The sequence below is a fragment of the Taeniopygia guttata genome, chromosome 2, assembly GCF_048771995.1.
Source record: "Taeniopygia guttata chromosome 2, bTaeGut7.mat, whole genome shotgun sequence".
Classification (NCBI taxonomy): domain Eukaryota; kingdom Metazoa; phylum Chordata; class Aves; order Passeriformes; family Estrildidae; genus Taeniopygia; species Taeniopygia guttata.
This window is the reverse complement of record NC_133026.1, coordinates 128,529,162-128,542,246: the sequence shown is the minus strand read 5'-3', so window position 1 is coordinate 128,542,246 and position 13,085 is coordinate 128,529,162. Positions and strand designations below refer to the sequence as shown.

The 13,085-nt window shown below is 45.1% G+C and overlaps 1 protein-coding gene across 1 annotated transcript; it reads left to right on the top strand.

The window, feature by feature from the left end:
• The first annotated feature begins 4,911 nt into the window (after window positions 1-4,911).
• LOC115493953 (GSK-3-binding protein-like) lies at window positions 4,912-6,754 on the top strand. The gene has a single exon (XM_030266434.4). It carries the CDS (start codon window positions 5,317-5,319, stop codon window positions 5,923-5,925), a length of 609 nt encoding a protein of 202 aa, XP_030122294.4. The 5' UTR covers window positions 4,912-5,316; the 3' UTR covers window positions 5,926-6,754.
• Window positions 6,755-13,085: the final 6,331 nt, after the last annotated feature.

Sequence of the window (13,085 nt, the reverse complement as noted above, 5' to 3'; positions counted from 1 at the left end):
ATTTTTTAAAGATATATTCCTAAAATCCATTTAATGACATTTTAGGAGTGGTTCGATATATTGTTTTCATCTCTGCTTCCTGTATTGCAATATTTGAAAAGATTAAACAAATGGAAATTATTCTCAGGAATTGCCTATATGGGAAACCTATGAGAGCCCACACAATGGATTACACTGGCTCATTACTTATTAGACAGGTTACCATTAAAATGTATTCCAGTTATTAGGAAAGCTGGAAGTGAGTCAATTATTTGACTAAACAAACAAAGACTGGGTTGCCCTGTAGTTGAGTGCATCCCTGAGACGTCTGTAGGCTCCTTTCCCACGCCTCCTGTCTCATTCCTAAACTAGCAGAGGCTGTTGTGCAAGGCAACCTGGCAGCTCCTAATGAACAGGTAGCTCAATGCGCTCCTCGGAAGCAATTCCTGCACTGTCCACTTCTGCACATTTGCTGCAGGCACAAGGCATTGACTGCATCTTGAGTGTATCAGAGGAGGAAAAAGAGATTTTGCAGCTTAGGGAAAGAGAAGCATCAGCATATCAGGCCAGAGGAATGTTACTGTGGTCTCTCCAAAGGGCCTTGTGTTCTGATTGCTTGGACAAGCTGAAATACAGCAGTTTGGTGTGTCAGACACTAGAAGAAGATGAGAAGACAAAAGAAGATGCCAGCTTTTTGCTGTCCCCAAAACACTGGAGAGGGTTTTTTGTGTCTAAAAGATATAAGAAACAGTGATAATTTCACCAAAAATAAGTAACTCAGCCTCCAAAACTGTCAGTGTAGTTTCCAGCCTTGTTAGGAAGCAGTATCCCTACATGCAAATTCTTAGGTAATTGAATAAGGATAAACTGAAATAATACATGAAAGAAACAAATCCCAAACATCCACTGGGACAAAGTATGCATATTTCAATTCCTTAAGAGTGAAAGTCTGTATTTTCTAAAACAACTAATGTTTCCTGTTTCCATTAAGGTCTCAGACTGGGCATCCCAAACTATGCAAAGCTGTTGGCCAACAGGTTTATATTTACCCTGGGAGTGAAGGTGAGATTGATGGAACTGCTGCTTATTAAAGCTCTTCTTTTAATGTGCTTGGCTTTTGCAAGTTATGACACAGTAAATACATTTGTGTCACTTAGCAACCTCGGTTGTTTCTAGAGGAATGTCTTTTGTTCTTGGAAATCTATTATAAATGCAGATGACAAAACAATTATTGGGGAATCCAAACTTGTCTTATTTGGATGGTGTTCCGGCCCCTCCGCATTCTGCATTTGAACTGTGCACAGGAAAATAATTTACTTTGCACAAGCACCCTTCATTGACACTATTGTTATAAAGAGAAGCTCTGCATATTTAACAAATATTACAGAAGTTTCTGTAGAAAATAAAGGACATGAGAAACGCCTGGAGAAAGAAAGGACTGGAAAGAACCTCCTAGTCACTGGGTTCACCCTGTTCAAAGCTGTCTTACTGTTTTGTAAACAACACAATAAATACTTTAACACTGTGATGCAACACTACATAGTCGCTATCATGAATTTATCAACCTGATTCATTTCTACACATGCCAAAGTCTGAGATCACAGATCATGCAGCTCTGGCAAAAGGGTATGAAATGTAAACACCTGCATAAATGTAGTATTATTTATAATTTTCACATTGACTGGGTTACAGGTTCTCCATAACAGATTAGAACATGTACATGATCCTGAACACATACATGTAGTCAAAAAACTGAGATGACACTGGATTGCAGACTTCAAAGGATTTACGTGTTTTCTTCCTTTGTCTTTAATAGGTTTAAAGCTCAGAATTCACATCCAGCTATCCATGTTGTCAGGATCAGTACAAAAGGTAAAATATAAAAATTGAGTTTTATATTCTGAAATGAAAATGTATCCTCAAGAAATACAATAAAATTATGTCAAATTTTTATAGATGGACACATAATTAATATAACTAGTACTTGCTTATGAAACTTAGATTTTGTCCTCTGCTAGGAATAGCTGAAAGACAAGTATTACTAGAAGTATCTTAAAAACTGTTTTCTAAACATTTGAACAGATAAAGTGAGAGTGCAAGTGAACAATAATCACAAAAAGGGACCAATGACTGTTCTCAACTGTAATGTCTTGCTAATAGAATGACTTAGATGAAAAGTTGTCATGAGAATTTTGGCAATCCCAGCAGACCATACGCAGAAATGCATCTGGGAAAAAAAAAAAAAAAAAGAATAGCAGCAGTGGTAATTATCAAATTTCTGCTCAGAAAAATACTGTCAGAGGTCTGAAAAATTTTGTCAGCAGTTTTGCAACTGCTTTTATACTTTTATTTTGAAAAAAACCTCCTCCTATCCTTAGTGTTCTATGCTTTGAGGTTTTGGGGATTTTTAAAATTGCGATTACTGTGTTAAACTGCTAAAGTTAAAGCAGTGCTGCAGAGCTCATCTCCAGTGGTAGAAGACCAAGTATGATAACCAGGCTGTGATTCTCCTAATTAAAAAGAGAACACAGTGAGTAAGCTATAGCTTACTCATGACTTGGCCAAATGACCTGATAGTTAGAACTGACGAGGCCTCAGCTTCTTTGGGGCTGGCCTGGCAGCCAACCCTGTCACTTACGCTCACAAACTCCACATCAGGACACCTATGACAGCCTCTTTATTGCAAAATCCACTGCTGAAGTTGTTCTCGTTTCTGTGGAGAGGCACTAGCAAACAGCTACCTGTTCATGAACTGCTGTAGTACTTCTGCCAGGAACATCCGATAATGGCTGCAGACAGTTTAGATCTGCCCCTAGCATGGATTGGGGTTTAGTCCCAGAAAGATCTCTGGGTGCTGACAGACTGAGATCCATTCCACAGATATGATTATGATGTAAATTCATATTGAGTCCTCTTTGGTACAGTTTTCCCACATAAACAAATCTTTGATGGAGAACCACAGACATAGGATATACTATCTTCTCCAGCATTTTAGCTTTTTTCTCATCATCCAGTGAAAAGAGCAAATAGTACCTAAGTAATGGCTGAGGTTCCCAATTCCTCTAAGAGGACAATCTGAAACACCCTTCTCCTGAAGGTCCACAAATCTCATTTTGTTCAGCTAGTAAATCTATTAATCCTGATCAGTAGCATTCAGTGTAAACAGTTGCAGTATGTTTAGTCCTAAAACCACAAGGAGATACTCAGTCCATTGTCAACCGGTCATCACGAAAATTTTGCATTTAAAAAAATCTGAGGACATCAGGATTCTGCTAACGATTGTGCTCTGAGCTCCCTGTCTGTGGCACTATCCTGCAAGCTTTTCCCAGCACTGCCGTTGGTTAGGGATGCAATGAAGCACGATTTGCGATTATCATTCCCGGGCTCATGAAAGCCCCAGGTGTAGACGTAATCACAAGCAGCACTGAGCTTTTGCTGGTATAGCTTATTTTGCTTTTGTGGGAGAAAAAAAGGCTGGAATAAGCTGTACTGGTTTATTGCAGTTTTGCTTGTATAGAATACCAGATGACCTACTCAGAAGTGATCTGAATATAGATCTCCCTTGGAGCTGAAGTAGATCCATTCATGTACCCATGCAGGCCTGCTTCTATTGCTTTTGAATAGATACTGCATAAATAAGGAATAAAGGTGAAAGTGTTGCCTCAAAAATATTTGGGGGTGGGCAGGGGGCAACAAAACCTCATTTTTTCATCATCATTAGAAAAACGTGATCTGAGTTTTAATTGACAGTTACCAAAAAGGTGCTGAAAATAAGAAAGTCTCAGTACCTTTAGTACACACATGAATAAATAATATGCAATTAGGTAACATGATTTATGGCCAGCTGATACAAATCCAGGCAGGGGATGTAGTAATGGGCTTGGACACCTAGGCTGGAGTGACCAGTACCATATGCAGATAGCAGGCATGTTCACAAACACGTGCATTTATGCACAAGTTCTCTTGCTCTGTACAACAAGTGGAAGTAGCCCAGGAGGACACGAGGACAAATGGACCAAAGGACATGTCCTCTCCTTTGCCAACCGCTTACTGATTAATCAAGGGCACAGTGGTGAGAGCAGTTATGTATATGAGCAACTTACACTTTACAACCTGTTCCTAGGAAAACCAACCGCATGGCCCGTCACGTGTTCTGGACTATGTCCCCAGAGTTCCAACACCCAGAAAACCTTTTCTAGGGCTCCTCATAGAAATTTCAGTCCCTGCTTGAATGACAGTGACAGAAGAAAGGGAAGGAACGGGACTGGGACAAGAACAGATAGGGCAGAGGCTTGATGCAGGTGATGAAGTAAGCCGCAGGCTGAGAGAAATCCCGACAGAACACCTGCACAGAGTTGCTTCACGTGTGATAATTCTAGTGATGCAAAGTAAGGCTCCTAAGGCATTTCCGTGTCAAGGAATTAAACCCCAAACCAATGCGCTGCCGGCAGCGGGCACACAGCGGGCACCCAGCGGATACACAGCGGGCACACAGCGGGCACAGCAGTCAGGGCAAAGACGACCGCCGAGCGCCGGCGCTGCGGTGCGACCGCGCCGCGATGGCAGCGCGGAGCCGTGCGGGAGACGCGCTGGGCAATGGGCCGGTGCGGGCGGGCTCCGCTTCCCGGCGCGCGGCGCTGCGGGACGGCCGCCCGCGCGCGACCACCGGGCGCTCGCGGGGACACCGGCACGCGCCCGCACCGGCGCGCCGCGGGCCGTTAACGGCGGGGCGGGAGCGGCACCGGCCGGGCGCTGGCCGGGCGCTCACGGGGCGGTCACCGGGCGCCGCTCGCGCTCCCCGCTGCCCGCCGTGCCCCCTCCAAGCGGCCGTCCCGAGGCGACGGGGCGGTGCTGGACCGGCCGCCGCGCCGCGCGCCCCGCCCCCTCCTGCCAATCACAGCGGCTCCGCCCCCGAGACCCGAGGTGCGGGGTTTGAAAGCGGGCCGGTCCACGCGGCGCACAGACGAGGGGGGAAGAGGACGAAACAAGGAGCGTCGCGCTCGGTGGTCGCGGGGCGGCCTCGCCCCGGCGGCGGCGCCCGGCGACGGAAGTCGCCCCCGTGCTGTTGGCCGAGCCCTCCCCGCGCGGGGTACCGGCCCCGGGAGCGGCCGCCGAGCGCTTGGTGCGGAGGGCCGCCCGCCTCCCCCCCCGGCCGGCGCAGTGGGAGGCGCCCGGGCGCGCGCGTCACCCATTGTTTACAAACCAACGCCAGCGGGCCGAGCTCCAGCCGCGACCGCAGCGCCGGAGCCGCGTGTGCTCGCGCGCGCGCGGGGCGGCGGGCGGGCGGCGGCCCCGGTCCCGCTGCGGCGGCTGCGGCACGGCGGGGACCCGGCAGAGATGCCGTGCCGCCCGGGCGAGCGCTTCCTGCTGCTGGAGCGCCCGGTCGCCGTGGGACAGGCGGGCTCTAAGGAGGTGGACGCGCTGGTGGCCAAGCTGGGCGAGGTGCTGCAGCTGAGCGCTCAGCGGGCGCCGCCGCCGCCCCGCGCCCCCAAGCACCTGGGGCCGGGCAGCGCCCGCGACCGCGCCGCCCCCTACTCGCCGCGGTGTTGCAGCGGCGCCGGGGCGGGACTGCTGGCGCCGCGGGGACCGGCCCCACCGCAAGCTCACTCGCAACATGTTGAGCCTCCGCGGCCGGACCGGAGCGGCCAGCAGCGGGTGACCAAGCAGCTGTGCGGACGGGGCTGGCTGCGGAGCGCCGCCCGCCGGAGGAAGCAGCCTCCGCCGGGGCCGGGCGACGGGCCGGCGGAGGAGGAGGACCCGCACCGGCTCCTGCAGCAGCTCATCCTTTCTGGCAACCTCATCAAAGAAGCCGTCCGGCGGCTGCAACTGGCGGCGGCGGCGGCGGCGGCAGCAGCAGCGGCATCCGCGGCCTCCAGCGGCAGTGCCTCGGCGGGCAGCGGCGGCGCGGACGGCGAGGCGGCGGCGGCGGTGCAGCCCCTGCAGTAGCCGGCGGGGACGAGCGGCGGCGGTGACCGGGGCGAAGGAGCGGAGCGCGGCCGCTGGCGGCGGCGGAGCCCCCGCCGAGCGGGCCGCGGGAGCGCGGTGCGGGCTCCGCCGGGATGTAAGTGTGTCCGGCGGCGGGGCCCCGGGCCGGTGCCGGCTGGGGCGGGAGGGTGCCCGAGTCCCCCCGCCCCAAGGTCACCCGCGGCGCGGAGCCCGCCGAGCCGCAGCCGGTGATGCCGCGCACGCCGCCCGCCCCGAGCTGTTGTTGTGCCCCCCTCCCTGCTCTGCCTTCCCGGGAGCTCCTCCTCCTCCTCCCCCCGCCGGGGCAGCCGGCCGGGGCCGCGGACCCCCCCGCCGCCGGTCCCCCGCTGCCGCGGAGCTTTTCCGTCTCCCAGGAGCCATTTGCAATAATCCTCGCTGACCCCGGCGGGAGGTGTTTCCCTTCCCCTCCCGGGCTGGTTTGGTTTTCTGTTGGGGGTTTATTTGTTGTTATTTTAACGTTTATTGTTATTATTTCTCGTTGTGACTGTATGAAGCAGTTTTGGAAAATGTGAATATCAAAGCTGGAAGGCAGCTGGACTTAATAACAAACGAGTGAATGGAGCCTGAGATGCATTGTTCACATAAGGTAGCCGAAACAAGTTTTTTCTACCAAAAAGAAAAACCCTGAATCCACCCTTCCCCGACAAACTCAATGGCTCTAGTACAAGATGCAGCTGTTGATTTTAAATATATGCACTTCGTACCGGAGCGTTTGAAATGTGTTCCTGATTTACAGGACTTACTGTCTTAATTAACCTGTCTGTATTGAATAAACGTGGTCTTGTTTTTATTTTTCGGTCTGTGTCTCATTGTTAAGGGGAAATGATTTCTGATTCACGAGAACAAAACTGTGTAGGCACGTTCCCCCTTGGTCTTGTTTCAGTTGTAAGATCTCCATTTTGCAAGCAAAAAAAAAAAAAAAAAAAAAAAAAAAATCCCCACAACAATCCGCATAGTCTGATGCAGTGGGACACCGGTTATTAATGCACGGAGATGCAACTGAGCCCCTTTGTTTGCCAGCAGCGTTCATTCGTAAGCCGTGAGACGCCCCTTGGAGCAGCCGAGAATGTGGCTGTTGGAATTTATAAGTCAAATCATACCGAAACAAAAATTAGGTATTTTGTACTGGGGAAGGAACATGGCTCGTGTTGGTCACTTGTTCGGGTTGTTTTGATTTTTTTTTTTCTTTTTCTGAGGATAGAGGGGAAAAAAGACTCTCTAGAAAAGAGAGAAGAGATCTAGGCAGCAATCAAATTTTTTTTTTAAATCTGTAAACCAAAATTTGATAATTCGATGCTGGTCAGTAAGTTTGAATACCTATTATGAATAGCTTCCTTTGTAAAATCCTATGTTGGGGTTTTTAGGAGTCATTGAGCTTCAAGATGAAAACTGAGCGCATCAGACAGACTGGAGCTTAACAATCTCCCAACCCCCACTCAATTTGAGGTAAAAGCTTCTCCTTTGAAGAAGGTAGCAATCCCACATGAAAGAAAATGGAAGATGTTTGCCTTTGTCCAAGAGAGCAATTTGAGCAGCTACGTTTACTTGTGTGGTGATTAGTTCTTTCATGAATACATTAAATCCACAAAATATTTTAGGTTTCTTTCTCTGCCACAGCTGCTACTAGAAACTGATGCTGAAGCATTTTATGGTGTCTTACTGAATTCCTCCTGCATTAGGACCAGTATGTTATTATTAGCTTTATCTTGACTAATTTATAAGTTGAATGCAGTTTTTGCATATCAAAGCTATTAAAATGCAAGAAAAGAAGTTCAGTGCATTTTAGAACCTCCTTAATTACTAACATCTGAAGTCCTTGGGCTGCTTTCGTGGCATTTTGCACAACTTGGAAAAGATTCAGATCTGCCATTAGTTCTTACTCTCTAATACAATGATGTACTGTGTAGGTTATCCTTCAAATGAATTTTTATTTGCAATTTTCTTGTTTCTTTCTTTCTCCGGGGAAAAAAGTTCAATAGCAGATACAAAGAATATAATCACCAGCCACAACTGAAGAACTAGTTATTCTTGTATTTGTCCTTTAGATGCTCAGGGAGGCAGGCACTTGCTGTGCAGATGCTGAATTTGAACCCTGGGATGAGTAGTTTAATTACTTAAAAAAGCTGGAGGAAACAAGCTAAAAGCTGGACATAGCTGGTGGAGCCTGAACAGTTAATTATGGTTAGAAATATATGGGTGGGGGTCAGCTGGAATTCTGAAAGCTGGCAAGTTTGTTTTGAACTTTTTGCCACTGATAATTATGCATCGATTTTGCATCTCCTTTCCCTCCCCCCTCCTTCCTCCTCCCCAAACCCTAGGCCCTGTATACTAATGAGAACAGCTAACTTTACAAGTGTCCTTTGTAGTCATTGAAAGCCTCGAGACATTCCTTTTAAGGATTTTACTAGAATAACACTTTTCAATAAAGTGGCAGTTGAAGTGAGGCGTAGAAAAGATGCTAATAAATTTCACTGTGACTGGCTGGTTTTTAAGCTTCCTAAATTACTTCTAAAATAGCTTTTACTTTCTCCTTTGTGCAAGACTGGGAGATGTATATATGAACAGCGTTATAGTAAGCTAAGAGTTATGCAGAGTGTGTGATGATTCAGTAAAAGGAATTTTGGCCCTTGTTTCAGATAACTTGCATAACTCACCAACGCATCTTTGTCACTTACATCTTCCATATAAGTCTTTGTCTTCTTCAAAATATAGAACATGTCACTCCTTTGTAAGGGAATGGATCGAACATGGCTCATTTTGGTTTTGGAAGACACATTTTAAAAGATGTATTAAAAGAAGTATTGCCAGAAGGTTTCAGTTGATTTGTTACAAATTCTCCTTTGCCTTGTGCTACACTATGCAAGCATACAAACTGTGATATGAAAGTCATCTGAGTTGTTTCCCAAGCAAGATAAAAAGTGTTGACTTGGGAAATAATAATTTTTCTAGGCTTTATTTTTCTGGGGTTTATTTTTATTTATTTTATATTTATATATTTTCTGTTTCAGAGGTGGGGTTTCTTTAGTATATTAAGTCTGTGCCAGCCCTCAAATACCAGTTGTTGGTTTCTAGAGAAACAAAATGGAAATACATTTGCCTTTTACAGTATGCTTAAACTTTCCTCATTCATAACTGAAAAATTAAGCTTACTTACAGGTTTAAATTTGGAATAAAATTGTGTTTTCATGGTGGGCATTTAGCTAGGCTTTAGTTCTTTTTTTTTTTTTCCTGTACTGTGAAGAAAAAAATTGTCCAAAACACACAGATTTTGCAGTGGATGACATGAACTGTAGAATCAAATTAAATCATTTAGATTTTTGTAACAAGTAACATTTCAATGCATTGGAGAAAAAAATCTAATTTCATTCTATCTACAGGGGGCTATATGTTTTGAGGGTAAACTTGATTTTAGATAATGTTGTAAACAAATGCACTGAAGGCTCACAACCTCATCTTTCAATGTGCCTCTCTGTGCTGTTGTGCTAGCATGGCACTGCGCTGCCACAGATTTTTCGTTCATGGTCTGCATTGCTGCTTAACTCCTCCTGAGTTTATATGACTGGACAACTGTTTTCCTGACTGCCCAAAACTCAGCTGTGCATCCCAGTTATCTTGTTCTTTGTACTCTTATGTTCTCTGAACTCTTAAAAGTAACTCAATTTAGCCAGAAGTCTGTCAGGTAGAATGATTTTTGTCTGCTATTTCCCTCATGTGACACATATCCCTTGTAGCTCACTACTGTGTGTTGTATCAGCACTTAGAATCTAATGTAAAAATTATGTTGGCATGGTACTTGGCATGATGAACATGGTGGGAAAGGAGGAACTCCACCCTAGGTCCTTAAAATGAGGTTTAAAAAAAGCCTTTCAAGCAAATAGCAAGCACATCTCATGGAAGGCATAAGGGAGAAGAAGGATCTATGCTGGTTAATGCACAGTTTAAGCTCTGGTCAGCTAGGGCCAGTCCCAGTGTTGGTGACTTTTCCATCTCCATATAAAAAACATTTCTCATTCCCTCATAGTCCCTGGCTCCATGATTTTCATCTCTTCACCCTGCATTCCCTGCCTTATCCAGGCCATTTTTTTCAGCTTGTGGTTGAAGTATTTCAGTTTTACATGTCTTTTGTCCATGTCATATTACTCTTCCCAAATATTAAGTAGCTTTTTTCTCTTCAGTTGCTTTTTGGTGGGTGCTTTTGACGTGCTTGTTCACCTAACTTTCCAATATTGTCACTCAGTCACTTCTTGGTGGCCATGATCTGGTTAACTCCTTACAAACCTGGCAGCGTGAGTTTGAGGGCAAGTTACAAGAGTCCTTCATCTTCAGTTTGTACAGCATAGGGTAGAAATCAGAGTAGAAATCCTAGCTGCAATGAAATGAACAGATGAAGTTAACAAAAAAATTATTTATTTTCCACTTCTATGGGAATCTCCTCCTGGGATGTTTTTTGTTTGGTTGGTTGGTTTTGGGGTTTGTTGGTTTTGTTTGTTTGGTTGGTTTTAATTGTTTTTTTTAATGTGGGGTTTTTTTTAGACGTAGCTGGGAAATACCACTTAAAGTGGTACAATAACAACATAAATGCCTTTGGGGGGACACAAAAATGACACCAGCAAACTCATTTCCTGAGTCAATGAGTTTGGTTCACTTTTTCTCTTCCAAAAATTACGTTTTAGCTGTGTGACTAACCTCAGTCACCTTTGTCAAAGCTGCAGAACTGCCATTATGCAATTTCCTTGGCAAAAGGCAGCTGCTGGAAAAGAATTGGTGCCCATAGAGAGAGGAAGGCTGCAGTGTGCCCGAGCTGCATTAGTAAACACTGGAAACTCCACAGCAGAGGAAGCTACAGGAAATCAGGCACCATAAATTCAGAGGCGTGCAGCATTAGCTGTTCCTTATGCAATATCCTGTATTTAAATTGTATTATTTTTGCTTCCCATTATATAATATGGTGATGTCTGGTGGAGTAATACAGCCAGTTAAAGGTGCTCTTCATCACTGCAGGCATTAGGTAGGACATGAGCAATCAAAAGAAATTGTAAAAAACACCATGTCTCTGTGTCCTGCTTGTAATTACCGACTTGGCAGGACTTCATTCATGAAGAGGTGCTAAGGATAGGCTGTAAGCTCCTGAGCTATATGAAGAAGTTAAATATGTTCAGTTCCAATCCCAAGTACCTATTTTATGGCAGCAACAATTTTAAAGCTGGGGGGAGAAAATCCTGCTGGAAATTTGAGCTTGGAAGCCAAGTGGTAAATTCGAGAATAAATGGACTTGCTTTCATTTTCCTCCCATGTATGTACTTCAGTCCTTATCCAAGGAACTTCACTGCTCCCTGGCACACTCTGGGGCTTGTATCACCAGCTGCCCCTCAGGAAATGATCTCTGATTGATTTTACAGTCCAGGGAAGTTGCAGTCTTCCAGCTCAATGGGATCACTTTCAGGAGCAGTACTGACTAAAATACATTTTTCGTTTGGTGGTAAGGGATGAAACAGCACCAGGATAAAAATGTTTTAATTAGAGGAAATGGATCCTGGCTGGCTTAATAGTAAATATTTACTGCTCTAAGCATTTTACTATAAGAGATTGGGGCTTATTCTACCCACATCACAACAATTGTCCTAGTTTCAAGGCTTAAATCTACAGAAGCATGGGCTCACAGTTGAAGTGCAAATTATTAGTGTTCTTAAATCCACATTGTAATGCCTTTTCTTGTTTACAAGACTAACTTAGTGTTCCAGAGGAAACCACACAGGGCAGAAGCAGGTGACTGAATGCATGTACATACATCCCCAGTTTCTCCTGCAGAATGGAGGATGAGGGGGACACCTAATCCTCTGCTGTTGCCAGCAGGCAGCACTGGCAGCTGCCAGTAATACTGATCTGTCAGTGCACAGATATGCCCCACTGGTGTGATACCTCATCTCTACATTGTTTTGGAAGGTAAAACAATGTAGAGATGAGATATTCATGTTTTCCATCTTGCTGTTCTGCTCTGTTGTTAGTTTCATGAGGCTTCTTTGACAGCTGCTTTCCTCCAATGCCTCCGATGCAAACTTCCTCAGCTGCTGTCAGCTCTGACCTGAACTGTGGCTGGATTCTGGACCACAGGACACAGAAAACTTATTCCTGTAAAAAAGAAGTAAATCAGCCTGGAGTGTGCCAAACTGGTAGTAGGATGGAAATAAGAAACATAAATTTCCACATCTGCATTTGTATAGCTCTGTTCTTCGCCCTTTTTTTTTTTTTTTTTTTTTTTTTTTTTTTTCCTTTTAAGAGAGGCCACAAATGTCAAGAATCTCTGGAAATCAAACTGCCTACTTCAGTAGGGGTTTAGTGATCCATGGCCCCTGTGTTCGCTTTTCCCCTTGTTTTCTGGAGAGCCTTTCACAGCACATTCGGTTTGTGCTGATCCCAGTTCTCCAATCTGCAGTGAAACAAAGATGCTCTGGGGCTAAAGAGCAAACATGCTGAGCCTGGGTGCTGTGCATGTGCACACACAAGTATGGATCAGATGTGACTTGCTGAAACAGTACTTGTGTTCAGGGTCAAATGTGCAGATGCTTTATTGACACTAAGAATAAATACAGACTTATGCAAAGGACATTTGCTATTAATTAGATTTAAAACTAAATTTTCATGAAAAAAAATCTAGTAAAATCTATGGAAGAATATAGTTTTGCTTTCTGCCTTGTTATAAAAGTTAAAGCAAATGTGTTTTAGTGCAATACTGCCTATGTCCTGCATGTGTCTTGCCTCGATAGCTGCTCCTGAACAGGCCTTTTCCTAGAAAAAGCGGATCAAACCCTACCAGAACTACCAAATTACTGTAAGAAATAGAATTTCAAATGGATTTTGGTTTACCTGCTTACAAAACAAAACAAAACAAAACAAAACAAAACAAAACAAAACAAAACAAAAACCCTTATTGTAAGGTATATATCAATGCTGAATAACTCTTTGAATAATGTCTTCATGCAGGAGTGACTTAAGTTTGCAGCCAGCACAATACAGATCTGCCTTATTATTGCAATGGCTTTAGTTTATCTGTTATTAAAAGTCTCAATTATTTTGGCTTCAGTAATTTTAAATGTGGTTGCAGACACATAAAAGTTGAAATT

Coding starts and splice junctions, on each gene's coding strand:
- LOC115493953 (XM_030266434.4), top strand. CDS start 5,317: ATGCCGTGCCGCCCGGGCGAGCGCTTCCTGCTGCTGGAGCGCCCGGTC.